This window comes from Trachurus japonicus, chromosome 3 (assembly GCF_045865225.1).
Source record: "Trachurus japonicus isolate A0001 chromosome 3, Traja_1.0".
Taxonomy (NCBI): domain Eukaryota; kingdom Metazoa; phylum Chordata; class Actinopteri; order Carangiformes; family Carangidae; genus Trachurus; species Trachurus japonicus.
Window position 1 is genome coordinate 4,971,684 of NC_140909.1, and position 20,618 is coordinate 4,992,301.

At 40.9% G+C, this 20,618-nt stretch overlaps 1 protein-coding gene across 3 annotated transcripts in view; it reads left to right on the forward strand.

Moving 5' to 3' along the window:
- pcdh9 (protocadherin 9) overlaps positions 1–20,618 on the forward strand; it is a 254,675-nt gene that overhangs the window by 65,862 nt on the left and 168,195 nt on the right. For 2 of the 3 annotated variants that reach the window (XM_085805648.1, XM_085805667.1), the window contains exon 3: positions 1,833–1,934. The exons of the other annotated variant lie outside the window; for it this stretch is intronic. In XM_085805648.1, the coding sequence (XP_085661774.1) occupies positions 1,833–1,934 (102 nt within the window). The remainder of the gene's footprint in view (positions 1–1,832; positions 1,935–20,618) is intronic. 3 annotated transcript variants of the gene reach the window in all.

The following is a 20,618-nucleotide window of genomic DNA, read 5'->3' on the forward strand; positions in this document are numbered from 1 at the left end:
GCAGTCTCTGTATTTCCCTCTAAAACAACTCTGTGTGGTAACGTTGTGTTATTATCTCATAGCGTGGTGAATGTGCAGCTCACAACTTGTCCACCAGAGCGTTGTGGAGTTGTTGGATTGTGTATTTGATGAGTTTGATGAGGGAAACCAAGAAATCCCATGAGCCTCTGTAGTGTAGCTCTGAGCAGCTCGCGACTCTGCTCCACCGTTCTAAAAACAGCTTGCACCAACAATTAAAAAGATAACAAACCTACTTCTATGACTATAGGGATTATGGCAATGGGACAATTTGCCAAAAATGTTGAACTATCCCTTTAAACATAAAACTATCTGTTGCATTTCCCCACAGCATTTCCTCACTTGTCAACTTGTTGACTGTGTTTGGTTTAACACGACTTAACTGACCTTGATGAAATCCAATGAAAAGTCAATCCCATGTCACACGGGAACAAAAGTACCTTTCCCCATTGGAGCTGTAAAGTTAATAAACCATTCTTACATTTTAACTGTAACACATTTTTTTGTATTTCTTTTTTTCTTCCTACTTGAATGCGTAACCCTGGGTAACTAGAAATGATAACAAAGAAAAGAGGTCCCTGCTCTCTGGAATTCAAGCTGTGCTTTACCGCTGACATTTGGACTCCTTGTTAATATTTGCTGATGACAGTGCTCCAACTAAGGAGCAGCAAAATATTGTTTCTCTCTCTCTCTCTCTTTTTTTTATTGCATTAATTTTCTGTGGAGGCAACAGTCAGAACTGCACTGGGAATGAATGCATGTGGAAAACTTGTCTTATGTTATATTTATACTATGCCGGTGTGTGTGTGTGTGTGTGTGTGTTTGTGCTGTGGGGAAGTTGGTAGCTGTTGTTTGTTTGTGTTTATATGTGTGTGAGTCAGACTATTATGGAAAGTGTTTGATGCCAGTGACAGCAGACAGTCTGACAGGCTCCTCCTATACGTTGCATTGGTAAATCAAGCGGCGAGCCGTTAATGCATTGGTCGCCAATCTCTAAACAGATAAGTAACTGAGAATAAGTGCAAGTGAGTTGATTGTGTTTTTTTTTGTGTAGGAGACAGAAAACTGTCTTCAGTAAGCAACTTTGGCTAACAATATGGCTTTGCTGATAAGAAGCACAAGTTGGATGCTACACAGCAGCGCGGCTGCCCAGATAACCCACTTCCTCTCCGTTCTGCTGCTCCTGCTCCGTGTGTTGTTGTGTTGGTCATCTGGAAGTCAGTTAAAGACAGTGATTTATGCCCGGGGCTTCATGCAGCATAGCCTCATTACACACAGCCATTTTGAGAATCAGCAGATAATTACAGTATACATCACAGAGCCGGTGGGGCCCCCGGTGGATTCAGCCCGTTCCACTGGCCTGTCATTTAGGCCGAAGGGCCGCGGGAAGAGAGGAAACTGGATTCTAACCTCATTTGGTAAAACAATGCACTCAGAAGAATTTATAGGGAATTTTTGGTTGAAAATTCATCGTTGAAGTGTTAAAGTGGTGTTTTATAATTGCCTCAGTGTGAACATTAGCCATTATAGCTAATGATTTTTTTTTTGCTAATGCTCAGTAAAGAGAGTCGGTGTCATCTGAGAGGGAAATAAAATAGCTTGATAAAAGTGACGACTTAGATCTGAGTTGACTTTATGTTTATTTTCTCCTCTTGCATCTGGACTGAAACACATTTGTGTGTGTGAGTCTCCATCCATAACCATCTGTATTAATGACAAACCAACCAAAGCCGAGCGAGCAAAATCTAACAGCCTTTTTTTCCCCCCTCCTCCTCCTCTTCCTCCTCCTCCTCTTCCTCCAATTTTCCATGAAGGGAACATTAACCCGTGCCCGAACTGAACTGAACCCTGAATATCTGGACCTTCGTCCACGAGCCGAGCTGAACCCTGAATACTGGACCCCTTGCACCCCTTTAGTGAGTACCGATGGTCCCGTTCTTTTCCTCACTAAACGCTCACCACAGATTCATCTAATACCAGTCATTACTTTAAATGAGCTCAACTTCTGTTGTATGTCAGCATTCCACGCAATGGCATGTTTAAGCTCAGTAATGGTTTGTTAGGCTCGGCATCATTTTCCTCACTCATGACTCCATCCACGCTGGAAACTGCAACACTCTCAGCTTTCTCCATATTTTTTCTCCCTCTCCTCTCTGTATATACGCCGCTTGAGTATTTTTTCTCCCCACTCTCTCTCTCTTAGTTACTGTGACATATTGTACTTACAACATCATTAAATTCACTGCCTAATGCGATGCTAATATTCATGCCATTTTTACTTGAGTAATAAGTATTTGTCTCATTACCTCCATGCTTAGAAAACACAGTGCTTGATAGTCATCTGGGGGTTGGAGGTTTGCTCGTGTTGCTGTGCTTGCACACTGGTGAATCTTAATGATGTCAGTTTTTCTTACTCTCTGTTATCAACTACAGTATATCAACACGGGGAGGATGCTTTCTCACTCTATCTATCTATCTATCTATCTATCTATCTATCTATCTATCTATCTATCTATCTATCTATCTATCTATCTATCTATCTATCTATCTATCTATCTATCTATCTATCTATCTATCTATCTATCTATCGGTCTATCTATCGGTCTATCTATCGGACTTGATATATTTCTGTTTTCTTTATATACTTAAAAGAAGAGACAACAACAGTAACAATTTGTTTTTCGAATCGCTCTCAGTCTTATCTACTCTTATTGGCTCGGCTCGCAGCTTTTGCGTACATTAAAAATTTATAACCTGTTGTGCCACCCTTGGGTCCGACCGCAGCAAATGGGGAAAACGCTAACAAGACAAGAGGCGCGTGAAGTAAACACGGGGACGTGAAGTCCTTTCTCAGTGAAACTCCCCTGGGCTGGGATCAGATCCCCAGCTGCAGCTCTGTGTGTTGGCCACTGATTTCACTGAAGTGGCAATAGTCAGCACAGCACAACAGGTAAAATACAATATTATTATTTCCAGAGCATGACACTTGAATCCTAACATCATTGTAAAAAAAAAAAAAGAAGAAAGAAGCTGAATCAAGTTGTTATTTCTGCCAGCATCCCGATGTGGGTAGTTGTTGATGCAGAGTGAGAGAGGAAGACACCGGTGTGCATGCATTAAGCTGGGAATAGAAAGCCATGTTTGAGTCCTTCATCCCTTCTTTAATACATTTGAAAGCAACAAGATGGCTTTTGACTTCTGCCTGCCCCTCCACACACACACACACACACACACACACACACACAGACACACACTCTCATATGGGTTTTAACAATGTCAAATTTACAACTTACTGTGCAGCGGGCCCACAGCGAGAGCGAGCGCCGCACAGTCACACAGTCACAGTGTTCCTCTGCCAGCACTGATCTACACCGGAGATTTGAGAAACTGATGTGCTACAACTCTCTTTTCTTCCCTCCACCTCTCACTCTTTCTTCCTTTCTCTCTATCTCTCTCTCTACGGTTTATACAATATGTTATAATGCTTATTAAAGCGTCAGGGATGCAGCAGCAGCGGCAGCAACACGTAAACACCTCAGATGGCTTCCCTCAGGATCTCTCTCTCTCTCTCTTTAAAGTCCACAAAGTTTTTTCTTGTCGACAAGGCTCCTGAATTTGTATGATTTCATCAAATACGAATCCCACCGGTGATTTAGATAAACAGGATAATGGCCCTTTGTTTAAGGTTTGATGAGAGATCCTCAGAAGTGCTGGAGCACATTGTCACTTGTACAAATACATAAACAGGAGCTCCTGTTTGTCAAATCTGGATACATATAAAGTTATGTTAACAAGTTTAGCTTTTTTTTCTGTGAGATGGCTTTCTTTTTTTTTTTTATCAACCACATTCTACCAAACACGAGGGATCTGTAATATGATATATGGGACAGTCTATGTTTTGTGTCTCCTTCAAGCCTCCAAAGTCAATATTTGGACTTTAGCCCGATTTAATGAACAGAATTTCTCAGAGAATCTCTCTCCCAAGCCGTGTTCAATGGGAGATCTCTCTGGCTTCGTTAAAGCACTGTGCTGTTTGCTTATTGGGCCTCGCTGGACTAAAGAGGCTCAAAGATAAACACACATTGCACACACACACTCTGACACACTCACACAAATGCATACACACACACACACTCACTTACTCACACACCCTCACCACCACAAAGGCGGCCCCCTTTTCTTCCAGCCCAGGAGGGACTGATGACTCTCATTATCGCCTCAAAGCAAGATGGCCACGGTGCCCCTACTCAGCAGCCCTATTAAGTTACCAGACAGCTTTATTGTATTGGTGTTCGATAATTTCCTTTCCTCTGTCATTCGGAGTGCATCAGGGAGTTGTTGCTGTGGGAGGGAGGGAAGGAGAGGCCGGGAGAAAACGGCAAGAGCTTACGTGAAAAGGTGCAGCTGGCTGAAAAGACTCTGTAGCACGGTTTGGTCAATCTTAAAGCCGCAGTATGTAACTTATTTGGCTTTTTATTAGCAAAAATCAAATATTGCTTTCATAAATCCGTATTTCACACCTGCATACAAATGAAAGCTTTCTGGTTCCTTAGAATGAGTTGTTACAAGTCGTTACAAATACATAAGTGGGCGACGCACCGAACCGAGGCGGCCATGTTTCATCGCCATTTTTTACGTTGAGTGGCAGCGTGACCGTAGGTAACCACGGAAACTGAGCGGAGCTGTGGGCTCGGCCTGTTAAAACTGTCACCACTGTGTAGTGTGAGGAAGGACGGAGGCACTGGTGTTGCATTCAGGTGCAGTCAGGCAGACGGCCGTCGGCAAACCAACCGGATGTCATTTTACTCCACCAGAGAAAGACGGTAAAATGTGGGTCAGGTAAACAATACGACATCACCATGACAACATATTGTATGACCACTTGTTTACATAGACGCTTGTTTATCCTGTTACATGCAGCGTCTGTTGTCTGTCTGACGTCTGCCCGATTTCACATGAATGCAACATCAAGAATACGTTCAGATATGCAACCGCACCGCTAGATGGGGGGAATTCCTACACATTATACCTTTAAGGCCACACACACAGAAATGCACACCTTCTGGTCATAAATTGTTTAATCTGATGCAAAAATCATGATGATAGGAACACAGGTTTGAGTTTATCAAAGTCATCAGCTGAGCTCGACTAATTGCATCCTCCGGAGAAGTTGTTTTGCAGCCGGACAAACACACAAAGTTTCCTTGTAAGGCTGCACAAGTCCCCATTGATTTATTGGGACTTTTTCAATCTGGAAACCCTCGACCCTACCCTACCCACTCTCCACCCCGCCCCTCTCTACTCAAAACAATCAATATATTCACTGCCACATGTATCTGTTACCAATGTCTGAAACACTTGGAGTCTGCAGATCTATTTTTGAATATTGGCATGGAGGGAATCCAAAATAATCAAAGCTGTGTGTGCCCACAAGAGTTTTCTGTCGGCCACTAGAATAACACAGTGATACATAACCTCTTTATCATTTTTTAGTTTATCCACTATGATGTTTAACTTTTGGTTTCCAGTTTAATTCAGCTGAACACGTTCTTTTTTTTTTGGCTGTTGCTGTTCTTTTTTTAATCAGCCTTTGTATTATACTTTAAATTGAACCTAACAACAATTACCAAGGCCGTGTGAGAAACATCGGAGTGAAGTTAATGTGTGAGAGGGAGTCGAACAGTCTGAGCTGAAAGTGCAGAGAAAGTAAACAACCCATGTTCAAGACGCTCACGAGTTTAATTAACAAGCCTTTTACTGTAACAGCAACTTCAAAAGAGGAGAGCACTGCATGTGAAATAGGACACCCTATGAAAGTCTGTGTGCATTTTTTATTGTAACATATTTGGATATTTAATGTCTATTTAAACAATACTGGGAGATTCAAGTAATATAATAATTAGAAAACAACAATTAAAACTGAAGAAAAGAAGATTTTTCTGTAAACTGTCATTCTAAAAAATGCAATTCTTTGGTGAGGAATAAGTGAAGACACTTTTATTCCCACTTAAAATGGCTAAAATCACACAGGTGAATCCCATCAGGTGGTCTGAACATTGGAACTCAGCTCTCTGAAGAAGGCTTGGCCGATTTTAACCTCAGACATTTAGTCTGGTTTGCTCCTGACTGTTGAAGTGAGAGTGAACACCAGGGTGAGATGGAAAGAGCTTGTCTGAGGCCTTCAGAGAGAAGATTGTAGCAGCTTATGAGTCTGCTAAGGGATTTTAGAAGATCTCCAAAACTATTTGAAATGAGCCGTTCCACTGTCCGGAGAATAGTCTACAAATGGAGGAGGACGTTCAAAACATCCGCCAACATGTCCAGGTCTGGTTCAAGTTCACCCCGAGAGCAAGACCCCAAGATGCTAAAAGGATGTGAAAGTGAATGCCTCTACAATCACAATGAGACTGCACAAGTTCAACCTGCACGGGAGGTGAAGGAGTAAACTTTTGCTCTCTAAGAGAAACATGAACCTGAGCTGTGTCTCAATTCAAATACTTTCATGTACACTATGTACTTCTTTAGTGTGCGAATTTCAACAGTTAGTGTTGTCTCAAATTGAATACTGTCATTGTGCACTTACTGAAACTAACGATCGCAAAGGTTTGTCATTTCAACTAGCGATAATGAACGCCTTACTAATACTTTTCATACTTTTTTTTTCTCTGTTGCTTGTGTGGGCCACCTGTTTGATGGGCTGCATCAGCCGGCTCCTCTTACTGGTGGAAAACATTGGCCTACCCCTTTGTTGATTTACATATATTATATTTCGTTACGTAGCTAAGACGGTGATCATTCTGACCGTTATTCGTAGGTCTGCCCCAGACCAAAGATGTTCTTGGTCGACCAGTAGTCATCATTTATGGCGATTAGTCAACTCTCATGGATCTGCTCTGTGACACCACTGTGAGACTGACCGCCGGTGAGTGCTTTGGAACGGGGACGGGGCTCACGGCAGCACCCGCTAATCGTTAATCGTTTGGTCGACTATTTGGGGGCAGCCCTAGTTATTCGTACACCACCCGGGTACTTACAGTACAGTACAATACACTGCATTTTGCCATACTTGTCAGTGTGAACGCTCAACACTCAAAATAGTTAGTTTAAGTATGGAAGTATTCTAACTGAGACACTGGAATAATGTTCTTTGGACGGATGAGTCTAAAACTGAATAGCAGAGGACATGTTTGGCGTAAACCAAATAGCGGTGTCCTAATTTTTTGACATGCTTTCACAACTTCTACATGCATCATTTTTATTGGCTGTGTAAAGTTGCGTCCTCGTCCTGTGACTCCCAGTGTTCATACAGCACCGTAGTTTTATAAGCTTCCACTCTTCCAAGGTGACATTAGCTGCGTTGTCAAAAACAATCCTTGTATGTGTCACCGTGGAGGCTGCAAATGAGCCAATGGCGAATACACTTACAAGATTTACACATAGGATAAATGTATTACTCTCTGAAATGTACTTATTGACCAAGCTGGAAAATCACATTAGCAGAAACGCTGCCGACACTTGCAGCTATTAGTGTTGACAGTATTTGGACTTTTGAGAGAGGCTGTGATGGAGTGCTAAATCATATTTGGGTACAAGCTGAGATGAGAGAGGAGACTTTAGGGGGTTTGGAAATGCAATAGGCGGTAACACTACAGTAATAATAAACACAATGGGCTTCCCAAGATAAGACAAGTGTGTTAGTGAACACTGCAGCTGTGAAAGATCCTAAAGTTCCCGGTGACAGCGTTGTTGGCCCAGTGTTGGTGTTATCATCATTAAAGGGGAAAGTGTTTAAACTCAAATGCGACACCTCAGACACCGGTACCATGACGCCGGTTAGAAAACAACAAAAAAAGAAAAAGCGGCTCATGCATTAAGGAAGTGCTTTCTAGTGCTCAACATAATTAAAGGTCAAACTTTCAAATGCTTAAAGGCCATTTTGTTTGATGACTCGTTTAATTTTGGCACCAAATGGACCATGTGGTGCCTGTATTAGTCACACAAGTTCGGTTTGATATATTTTGCTTGGCAATTGGTGTTTTTTTGATTTATTTTATCTCTGTTGGACCTTGGCTGCGAGTCCTTCGCAACGAGGAGAAATAGTTGGTGCGTTTTTGATTTGTTTAACCATCTTTAAACTTTCAAAGTAACTTCTGCTGTTTAGAAGAAAAAAGGGCCAAAAACACACAAATCAATATCATTTTGAAGCTCTAAAATAAAAGGACAAAGTAGAGGTCTCTCCAAAATAAGTTAACGAAAACACATAATGCTCTTCTCACTTTTCAGTGCTGAGGATCTTTCATAAAATATTTCTTTTGAGTTTATTTACTAATCCAGGGAACTCCCCCTGAGCCCTGAGCCCTTATGCTGAATAGTGCCTCGCAGCGGCTCTTTTAGCTTGTGAATATCCTTCTGTGAATCGAAAAGAAGAAGAAATCACCATTCCAGACGCAGTAGTAGCCTCTGAGCAGATACTTTTCCATAACAATGCTCCATTTTTGTTCAGGTTTGTAGCAGCGGCTGCATGTTTTTCATGTTTTTACAGGCTCTGTTGACAGGCAGAACTTTAAGGTGAGATTCAGCAGCGATCCTCGGAGAGGTGCAGTTGTCATTGGGAGGTTTTTGCCTGAGCCTACGTCTCAATCAGGTAGAGCAGAGAAATGCTCGGCGGACTGCAGAGTGGTAAATGTGATAAAACCAGAGAGACCATGAACGGCCTGAGGCGATGGGACTTTATATGAAACTTGCTGCTGCTCTTTTCTGAAATTCCAAACGATATTGCCTCTATACATTACTGAGCCTGAGCCCGTCAGTCCTGCCACTTGAGAGCTGATGATTCTTGATGAGAGCCACTGAGGTAATTTCATGTTATGGCACCAGCTCGCTAAAAGAATTTAAATTATGCTAAATACGTTTGCCTTGGAAAAAAAAAAGCTTCATTTGTTTATAAATAATACAATGTGTTTATGTCTTAAAGAGTAGGTAGCTTTTTTTTCCCCCCAGCAGCACAAAACACACAAACACAAACACACACTTTCCTTTTCATTGATTATAATCCTCTTCTTATCCAATACCCTTTATCATCTACGGTGCGTCTTCTATTACATGAATGATCCCAGTTGTCCAACACATACTGAGCAATCAATGAAACCCACAAGGGTGTATTTATACACACTCTTGCCTGTGACAGATTTATGTATCACAGTGATTAGTGGAGACAGATGCACAGTGTTCAGTCCATGAGTGTTTGCACTGTGCGTCTGTCATCCTCTGCATTTATTTGGGGGGGGTGGAAAGAGAGAGCATGTGACAAGTTTTCACTTCTTTATAAACGGATAACAAAATTGAAGTAAGCTCTTCTAGATTCCAGCGGTGTGTGTGTGTGTGTGTGTGGTGTTTTTAAATGGATTGTAACAGATGCATCAGTTTACCTGCCTAAAACCGTACGGCAGCAGTGTGAAGTCAGGAGTGAGTGCAGCGACCTGGATTAAGCTGCAGTGGCTTTGTAGCGGCTACACCACTTACTCTTCTCACTGTTCGACTTTCTCTGAAGGTCAGTTTGGCCATTAGCTAGATCAGCCCAACACCGCGTGCCCCACCTCTCCACTCCAATTCTTCTCATCCCCCCCTGCCTGCCCACCCCCACCTCTCCTCATGGTCTGAAAAGAGAGAAAGAGAGAGGATAGGGCTAAATTTATCTTCACACAAAACCCAAAGCTGAGATGTGAAAAGAGAAAACTCCTGGTTACTGACTGCTGATCGCGATCAACTTCACCTTCGTGAGGCGTTTGTCAAAAAAAAAAAAAGCAAAACACAACATAGACCCATTTCTCCTTTCCCCTTCTTCTATCCATCCTCTTTTTCTTTTTATTCCCCCCTCCTCCTCCTCCTCTTCTTCCTCAACTCGATCCTCCCATCCCCTGTTTTATTAACAACGGAGCTGGTGGCTTGTGATAACTGGTCACTCCTCCAGGCGTTGAAAGGCAAGGACACTCTATTATCCTAGCTAGATGGATGGGTTGAAATATTGCCTGCAAGTGGTAGAGCCTGCCAAATCCTCCAGTCTTAAAACCCCTTTGTCTCTGACAAGGAGGGACATTAGTGAGAGGGGCCAGGTTCTTGGATAGGGATCCACTCCTCTGAATATAACACGGAAAAAAAAAAAAAAAAGAGGGAATTCGGGCCACGGACACGTATGTGGAATAGAATCCAGAAATTGCATAACGGCGTATCGGCTCTGAACCGCAATATGAGAAAAACTTCCATTGCTTTTGTAAATCTCCTTTTTGCCCTTTGTGTGTGTGTGTGTGTGTGTGTGTGTGTGTGTGCATGTGGAGGACGGAGAGAGAGAGAGAGAGGAGTGTGTGTATACATTAGAATGATTAACATGTTGCAGGTAGACAGCCGGTCAGCCAGACAGCTGGGTCACATATTAATTAGTGTCCTAATTATCAGTGACCTTTACCTCACAACAGTTCCAGACTTGTTTTACCCTCTGAGTCTCTGCCAATTCATTTAGGGAATACGTAACCTGTTTGCAACTGGCAAGTGTCAGTAGTTCATGCATCTTAAAATATGTTGTGAAAAACAGCTGGTGTGTGTGTGTGTGTGTGTGCGTGTGTGTGTGTTTTGTTGTATATCCGCGCCTCTGTCTACACATCTTAATGGTGCAGCAGCATAATGAGGATGGTGTTAGTCCTGTGTTTTAAACTACTACATCCCGTCCTTGCACCATCAACACTTTGCTTATATTATTAAAAAGGGAAGTCATGTTTCTTGTCAGCTGCACTCGGACGCCCTTTGCCAGGAGGCGCTCCTCATTTTCTTCGTAGCACGCACTCGCGCTTCGGGGCAGATAACAACCGGAGAATGGATTTTGTTTACAAATCAAGTGATTCTTCTTAAAAGGGAAGCAAACGTTTCATGTGATGTCTGGGGGTCAGTGGTCTGGTTCTTATTTTAACAGCCCAAAGCACATGGTATTAAGTAAATGGTGCAAACACATTTAAGGGTGTGTCTCTGCAGTTCTTACTATTTTACAGGCAGACACATGGATTTTACCTGGACTCTTAATCAGTGTAATTGTAGGTTAGTTTATTTAGTTTATTAAGGGACAGTGTGCAATGACATTCATCATTTGCAGAAAATGGAGAGATGGACAGATTTAGCTCACGGCTAATTTCCATCTGCAGTCCCAACATAAAATACACAGAAAACACAGACCACAAACTACTATACAAGGGTGATACATAGAATGACACAAATAGACAATAAACAATACAGAAACACAGTTTCCACATCTAAAAAGACCAGGTCAAGTGCAATACATTTGAGAAAGGTGTACCCTATATGGTCAATGGAAAGAAAAGCTAAGTCATACATGATACAAAATACGATTTTAACATTTCAACATTTTAAAATTCCCAAATTCCTATTTCAGGGGGAGGGGCTGCGTTGTATAATATCTTGTGATTAGATTACATTTGTCTGTAACGCAGTAATGTAACCCGTTACTTTGATAACATCAGTAATCACATTACAGTTACGAATCAAAAAATGATCTCGTTACTTGTGTTTTCTTTACAGGCGGACCGAAAACACAAATCAAACGTCCCTTTCTATGCGCGCTTACACAACACCCGTTTGACCTCACTCACTCTTTCCCCTTTTTATTTTTTCCTCCCACTCTGCCGTGAACAGAACACTGTGACTGTACGGCACCAAAACACAAGCACGACTTTCCCTCTGTTGTATTTTGATTCAGTTAAATTTAATGTAGACTGATCAGTTGATTGTAAAACATTTATTTATCGATGTAAAGTGGTGATTTCTGTACACACAGAGCCCTGAGGCAACGCTGCTCTTCTGCTCAGCACACACACACATCTGAAGCTTCACTTTTCATTCAAACAAACAATCAATGAGATCAGAAGTTAATCGGCTCTCTTTCTCCCCCGGGATGACGACGCAGGTTGGCCGGCCGATCAGCTCCGCAGACCAGGCTGCTGCCGGTCGCTGCTCCCATAGGTCGAGCTTCACTTCTCCCAAAACGTCGGAGCAAATGAACAAACAAGCGTCATTTAGATTAACTGTCCCTAGATTGGGAATCTAAACGATCACTAACTACCCCAACATTGATCGTAATCTTCAGGTTTTAGACGTGTTTGCATGTTATAATAGAACAGAACTCGAGATCCAATTTGTGTGAAGTTGATCACATATGGTGAAGAGCATAGAGGGGCAGAGAGAATCATCTCACAGCTCTGCAAAGATGTGATGGTGCTAATCACAACAACCAAGGCAGTAAAGTAAGCGCCTTGTGCACCTGCCCGTATTGCATATCTTGATAATGTGCCCCTTAAAATAACATTGGAATACTGCACCACTGATTTCAAACCAGGTTTTTAATCGTTAAAATTGTTTTTCACTGCCTCAGGACAGCAATGTGCCGAGCACTTTGTGTTACACTATGAGCTGGGTGTAAGATAGGGACCATTATCTCTTCGCTACATTGTTGTTTAGTTGGCCAAACAGCATAAAAACACTTTGTTTACCAAAGGGTGAAAAGGTTCCTGAAACTGGGATTAAAAAATGTTTAAAACATCGACACGAGATCCCTCGTAGTCCGGTTCCTTTGTATTATACTAATACAGCCAGAGCGTTGGATGCACTTCACATCATGAAGTTCAGCACTGAATAGACACAGCTCGAGTATGAATTTGTCTGTTCTTGTAAATTGATTACATTTCATACGGATTCACAGATGCTTGAGTTTTCTGAGGACTCTTGAATAACGTCCAAGGACATGGAGTATTACTATTTGTCCATTACCGATGGCATCATGCTTGAAATGCCCTTATAATAAAGTATTTAAATCGCTGATTTAGAAATAGTACATGAGGCTTTTCAGTCAGTCCAAGTACATAATCCATTTGCAGCAAAGAAACTTGTTAAACTAAACTCTATGAATAATTATAATTCCCTTGTCAGGAAGTCGGCATTCAAAGTGTGGAGAGTGGAACTATCCACTAAAGACTCGTAGCCTCACTTTCTGTTACACAATTTGTACCTGAGCAGTTATGCACCAATACAAAGTGTGTACTAATGCATTATTCACCACGGCATTGTGAAAGGAAACATCAGAATTTTTATAGAAATGAGACTTGACTGGTCTTGAATCAGCTTTCTCTTACTTAAGCAGAAGTTTCAACACAAAATGTCCATCTGGCATCTCTCAAAGAAACGTTGAGCTGTGAAGTTCATCACCGCCTCAAGGACTTCTTTAGTTTTTTTCTTCCCTTTTTTTTTTTTTTACACAGCACGCTCATTGTGCATGCTTTTTTTTAATTGAATTAAGGAGCACCCAGTGTGGCATCTCTGTTATTGTTATCTTGTAGGTGTATAGGGTTATTAAAGAGGGAAGCATGTTAAGTCATTTGTTATCCCTGGCATTCTAATAAACATGTTGGCTTTGGGCAAGGCCTGCAGGTTGTCTGTGCAGTTCAGATTGATACTCCTGCCATATCTAGAGCTATGCACCTCATTATCCTAACAGGATGCTGAAGAGGAGAGAAGACAGTGCAGGCAAGGGAAACTGCTACACATATTATTGTTTCTCTTTTTCTTTATACTGTTTTTTAAAGGGAAAGAGTCAGGAATGAATTTCAAACCGTGTATTGTACAGAGGAGAAAACGTAAAGGGAAGCTTTGACTCACATCTGAGAAAGAAATGATTTAAGTTTACAAGTTTTGGTTTGTGAATGAAGTGAATGAGTAGAATAACTGACAAACGGAAATAAAAAAACACAGAACAGACATTTAACCTCATTGCCCCAATTATCCCCGACTGAGATCCACGCTTATTTTGCTAACTTTTCTTTTTTTCTTCTTTCAGCTCAAGCACTGGTTCTTGACACATATAACCCCATGGGTTTTCTGTCAGGGAAGGCTTGATTTTACTAATTGGTACCAAAGCTGTTAATTGGAGCTGTGGAAACAAGAAATGGAGAATTGGAGGGTTCTCTCATGGGAAATATGTGTGCTCAACCTTATTTTCCACCTTTGCTCATTGTGTGTGTGTGTGTGTGTGTTTTTTTTTAGCTTCCTAACTACACAGAAAACATTGTTTTGTTGTCACAGAAAAGTGCCCAGTAATACAGTATGAAAAAGTATCACAATACATGCAGCGCTGCATATATTTACAGTAAGATATACAGGCCTTTAGTGGCACACTCTCATAACTGTGAAACAGGGATTATCTTGAAGGTGCACAGTTTAATAAAGCAATAGTTTCTAGGCAGCAGAGTTGTGCTGATTCCACCTCCGGTCCCTCGATACCACGATACGTCCCTGAGTTTGGGCATCGGCTGATAGAGAGTATTGATTCAGCAGCAGCGCTTTTCTTTTCTGTCTTTCTTTATTTAATTTTTTTAAAATGTAAAACACATGGGACACAGATACAGATAGACACAAACACCACAGAGATCTGATGTGTTTATAAAACAGAAAACACAATCTCCTCCATGTGAGTGTTTTCTCAGACTGTGATCAGTTAATCTCTTCCAGCCACCTCGCACCTTCTCAGAGGCCAAACATCCAACTCCTCCAAAGCGATTTTCCATTGTCAGCAACATTAGCTGCTTCAAACTTACTGTCACTCTGCAAACAGCCACATGCTGTGCACCTTGGGAAATACAGTACCTACAATTTATCATGGGAAATCATCATCAAAAACAAAACGGGAGTAAGCATAAAAAAGCATCAACTGTGAAATAACAGAATTGGAGGAACATCCCTTCCTCACTGTTGCAGCAGCACTTCTTGTTATTCTTTGGTGTCTGAGTTGCTCACTCTAAGTTGCAGGAATATGTTGTGACACTGACAACCAAACAACATTTTTATTTATCTATTTATTTTGTGACATGAATTGGTTCAGAGAGATGCGACGTCAAACTTGCACTGCTTGGTGAAAAAAAACATGCATTTCCAAAATGTCAACTTTTCAGGAACCAAGAAAAAAAAAACACACAAAAAAAAACAACAACTTTATTTTTATCTTGGTCACATTTCATTTTTTGAGATGTTCCATTTGATTTTGAAAGAGCCTTGTGAGCCTAAGAGGTTGAAGACTTTTGTAAGTCTTTAAAGACGCAACGTCAACCTCTGACTGAAGTCTCACTTTATCATTTATTGAAAGGTAAAAGTCATGTTTGTAGACTCGCTCTGCACTCGGTGTAAAAACAAAATGACAACCGCCTACAAATGAATACTTATCATAATAAGAACAGATAGTAATATCCATGGGAATGAAACAGACCATAAACATCTGACTGTGGTTCAGCTTTTCCCTCCAAACTGACTCTGTATTGTAGGCCATTTTTATGTTGGCAGCATCCAGTCCATCTTATCTTTATTAATAGGGTCATGTGACCGAGTGTCATCATCAAAAACTTTTCCAGCGACAAAATTCAGCCTTGTGGGCAGCAGATGCTGCAGCAGCTTTTGATGTGTTGCCCAGTGCTGAGAACCCATGCAGTTTGAGTCTGGGTACTAACAAAATTTCTTGATATGTACAACATGGAGCCAGCAGTGCAGTCGACACGTTGGAATTTGTCCAGGATGCGGGTTGGAGGATTTTCAGAGGTCTGACCTATAAAATATGGACCAGGACCAGTTATCAAAAAGAAAAAAAAAATCTCCATCTGACAGTGGGACATCAATTGTTGTTGCTCTTTCAGAATCAATCAGGAAACATTTATGATATTGTTGTGGCAGCTTTTTTCTGCTGACTACAGTGGGTTCCTCGGCTCATCTGCATGGATTTCCTTCTGGTCATCAAGTAGTTATGAGCAGTCAGATGCAAATCAGCAGTAAAGTGCATAAAGGTGTGTGTACATTACTGTATATCCCATAACTATGGAGGAGCAAAGGAGTTGAAAGAAAATGTTTTGGGTAATTTTCTTTATTAATAAAGTGTTGCATGGGAACGCATTAGCTTAGCACAGCACTTTATGGTGGCGAACCCATCTGGCCTAACTGCAAGAGGTGCACAAGTTATTGCTAAGCCCTGTTGTTCTGTTGCATTCCTCACTTGAGATAATAATAAAAAAAAAGCACTTTAGCAAAAGGCAATCCAATGAGCAAAAAAATAATGGGCAATGAAAATTGGCCTTGTATTGTAGCTATCAGCTACTAAGCAGCACAATCAGGCTGAAATATGAGATTTGCGGCCTGGGCCACGTGCGCTGTATAGACGCTGATTTGCTGAGTAGTATGTTTTATTCATTTGAATAGTGGACCGCAGACGTGATGGGCCTTTATTAGCCAACCACAGAACTGCAATATCCTCTGGTTGCCTGTTATGATAAAGGAGGAAGCTGTGGGCTTTATGAGCCTATAGATAAAGCATTAGGCCACGGGTTGGTTACACTGACTCTAATGCTAATGCGTCCACCTGTTCGCCTCTAAATCTGAGACTTGTTTGTTTTCTTCATGAACGTGTGAGAGGAAACTGATGGATACAAGATCAGCTAGAACAGGTAGGAGTCTTGTGAAAACTTGCAGCTTCTGATGATTTTAAATGCGGAGATGAACTGGGTTTGGTAAAATTTCACCGCTTGTTAGACTGACAATGCAAACCACTTTTTCTTTTGCAAAGTTGAATGAATCTAATCTGAGTATTGCATATGCTGCAGCATGCACAAGTGTGTTGTGTGCTAATGATGTGATAGGCAACCCAAGGGTCTCAACTGTGTTTTTTTGTTTTTTTCTTCAGGCTTTTCCGTCTTAATAAATCAACCTTTTGTTCCAAATGTCAGTGCATTGCTGGTTTTAGTCTTTCAAGGTAAAGCTATTGGTTGAAAGTCGTCATTTTTTTCTCTCTCCCCCCAGTAGTCTCTAGAAATTAGTTTGTGCAGGTAGTTATTTTGAATTCCCAGATATGCTCCTGAACAACATCTGAGGAAGGATTTGATTATTTGCCCCTGCACCGCCGAGCTTACGCGCTGATAGAAACTGTCAGGAATTCCCAGGACCTGTTTGTGTTATTGTTAGTTTGCAGCTCAGAAATTGTTTGAGTCGACAGCGTGTTTAACACGGGGCAGCTTTTAACAGATGGAGTCACAGAGCAGTGGTGATTTTGATCAGTGTTGTACCTGAGGAGCAGGAATATATTTGAGGGATATAAAAAGGAATTAAATTAATCTTGTTTAGTTTTTTTCATGCAAAATGCCATTTCAACACCTAATCACATCTATTTATTCATAGGGTCATTCCTCATGTACACACACACACACACACATTAATACATGCATCCACTTGCACAGACAAGCTCACAACTCTCACTACTGATCAGAGGCTCCTGAGACTTGCCAAACAAAATCAGCTCACAATCTGAACAGAGTTCACTGATGAATATTAAATGAAAAGGGGTAAAGAATTAAGCTAAGGTGCGAGTGAGGGTTAAATTAATAAATAAACCGGCTCAAACATATCTTTATATATACTATATATATATATATATATATAAATATAGAAATAAAAAGTTGAATCTCCTGTGGTCAGCCTCTATAGACCTCGTGGTCTTTGAAGGCATCATTAGCTGGTTTTATCAGCACATTGACCCTAAAACTAGTACCTGAGGGGCCTGACTGTAGTGGTGCAGACATGAGCATATGAATCTTGGATGGATGAAATAAGACTTTGAAGTGGATTTTCTATTTGAAGGATTATACATCAGGGATTTTGATTCATGCCCATTTTTTTGTCCTTGAGGCTATGTGCTTGTGTGGGTGGAAAGAGTTATCGTTCACAAAATTATTAACGTACCTATTCCTCCTTCTTCGGCGTAAACAATGTTTAGTTAATGAATGAACCACGTGGCCGGTGATGCGTTTGCATTCGTTCCTGTGTTGTTGTTGTCTTTTAATGACGGTGTGAATTAGAAAACCACAGTGTGACTGTAACTGTAGCTGTTCTGAGGGAATCTCTTGAGATTGAATCCTCACAACAATCGTCTACACAAATAAAGCAAAAAGATTTCAGGTAACAAGATAACAAGGGTGCCCGAAGCGCTGAGAGAAATATAGATTGTTTTATTATGATTCTCCAAAGCCCTGCGAATCCAACCAGCTGTCTTTCACTACCAGTTTATTTTTTTTGTCTTTCTTTTCCTGATTGTACTGTAAATTGGAAATATAAATACCTTACAATAAAGATGATTATTTCAATACAGATGAAAATGTTGTAACATAATCATCTGTATTTCATATGGATTTCAACCTAATCCCAGTGTATGTTGTCATGACCCAGTTTGGTATTGAAATTTAGAGAATACCCTCCACTTGGTAATCCGTGGATGTGATATAGGCCCCCTTTCAGCTTCAATGACCTATTTCAAGAAAAACAATGTTTTGTTTAGAATCCGTCCTCGGAGCCACACCGAAGGGAGAATCCACCGCCATCTGAAAGTTTCTGGACTTTCTCCGAGCGGTCCGCTTTTAAACGGAAACACCTTCATTTCCTTGAATAATTTCCATGACAATGGGGTCTTTGTACGGATGAACATTGTTTTGGTGTTTTACTCCGATAGTTGAAGGGTTATTGTTTCCAATATGTTAATGCTGTTTTTTCCTGCAGGAATTCTGTCTTTGAAGTAATCTCTTTGAGTGTGTTTGGTTCAAGTACCGTTCTCCGGGGAGGGGAGGGGAGGGGAGGGAGGGGGTTGAACTTTTTGAAATGTAATTTTCCCCTTACCACCGTTGAATAGTCTTACTGTGGCGGTTCTAACCTTGAGCCGTCAAAACAGATAAATCCCCTCAGATTGTATTCTGATTAGATTATCCGCTTAATCTGCAACACATGCATGGGACTGCGAGCGGCGGGAAAGCCACTTGCAAGGCGGAGTAAATGCAATAATAGTTGGGATGCTAATACTCGCTGGCAGATTTGCGATGATACCACAGGCAAACAATATTAATGGAGCAACTGATCCAACAGCTAACAATAACCCAATTTATTACACAAAAAGCTGACCTCCCTGCACGACGCGCCACACGTCTAACGACCCCGTTCAACCGCAGAAAACTTTCCAGGAAGTCTGAGGCTTGTTTGGAATTAGCAGCAGTGAACATCTCTCACATCGCTCTGCTTTCATTAGACGGGAGGCAACAGTGTTGGCTGCTAATAGAACACCATTAAGACCAGAAAGTATAGAAATAACATTTAATCTCGATTATGTTTAAATGGCACTTATACAACCAACAGAAATTAAACTCTACTATATCTTTTACTTTTCTTTGCTTAAATTGTTTTAAGTGTTTGTTGTTATTGTTTCTATTCAAGAGCTGGAAAATATCAATATTTCATTTTTACACTGGAGAGACTGCTCTGCTGTTTCCAATCCCGCTCCTTTTCAACATAAAGTCAGAGTCTGTAGATTTGTTCATTGCAGTTTGTAAACACAACATTCAGACTGGGCTGTTCATATTCAACCTTTCTCCACTTGACCTTGAAAGTTCTCCTTTGAATATTTGTTACTATCACCAAGATAGACATTTGCTTTTCTTCGCTGGTAAGTGTGTGTCCACCATTTCTCCCAGCTTTACGGTGTCCAGTCTCTGTCTTAGCAGTAGTTCAGTTCAGTTCAGTTCAGTTCAGTTCAGTTTTGTTTAATGTCCCAAAGGGCAACTTGGGTTGCAGCTCATAGGATAAAAAAAAAACACGGTAACACTTTACTTGAATAGGTATTCATAAGATTGACATAACACTGTCATAACCATCAATGAATACTTCTGACAGCTGTGGTTAAGTGTCATTCGGTAAGTTATGTCACTTTTGATGCAAAGTTGACATTGTTTGAGATGTTTTTGTTCTGACAACTTGACATAAAGACAATTTAAACTGTCATAGCAGACCTAATGGCCAAACTTTAAAAATGATGTCAAGTTCTCATAACAAGGAACATCTCAAACAATGTCAACTTTGCATTAAAAGTGACATAACTTACCGAATGACACTTAACGACAGCTGTCATAAGTATTCATTGATGTTTATGACAGTTTTATGTCAATCTTATGAATACCTATTCAAGTAAAGTGTTACCAAACAAACAACAAAACATAAACATAGAAACACAGTATGACATAGAAACACACATCAGTATAAATAGCATGTGCACAGTCAATGATTACGTAATAAATATAAGAACAAATCCAGGATAACACTGTTAGTTTTTATAGAAACCCACGGCGCCACACGCTCATCTTCACCTGCGCTCTGTCATTGGCTGAGGAAAATACACCGACTCATTCACCGCCCAAAAATATCCCGACTACACCAGAACAGACACAGTCACCACCACATGAGTAAGAGCTCATAGGTGATGGTGAAGCAGGATTTCTTTTGTATAAGTCTGTATTTGGTTTGTTTAGTAAAATCCTACAGACTCAACCTTTAAACATCACAGCTGTGCAGTGATTCATTTCAAAAAGCAACATGGTCATTGTTTATAAAAATCTACACCTTTAACTAAAGCCACTGATTTCTTAGAGATAAAATGAAACAGACTCGTCGGCTGTGAGTGTCCGTCTTCTGTTTCCGCTGCT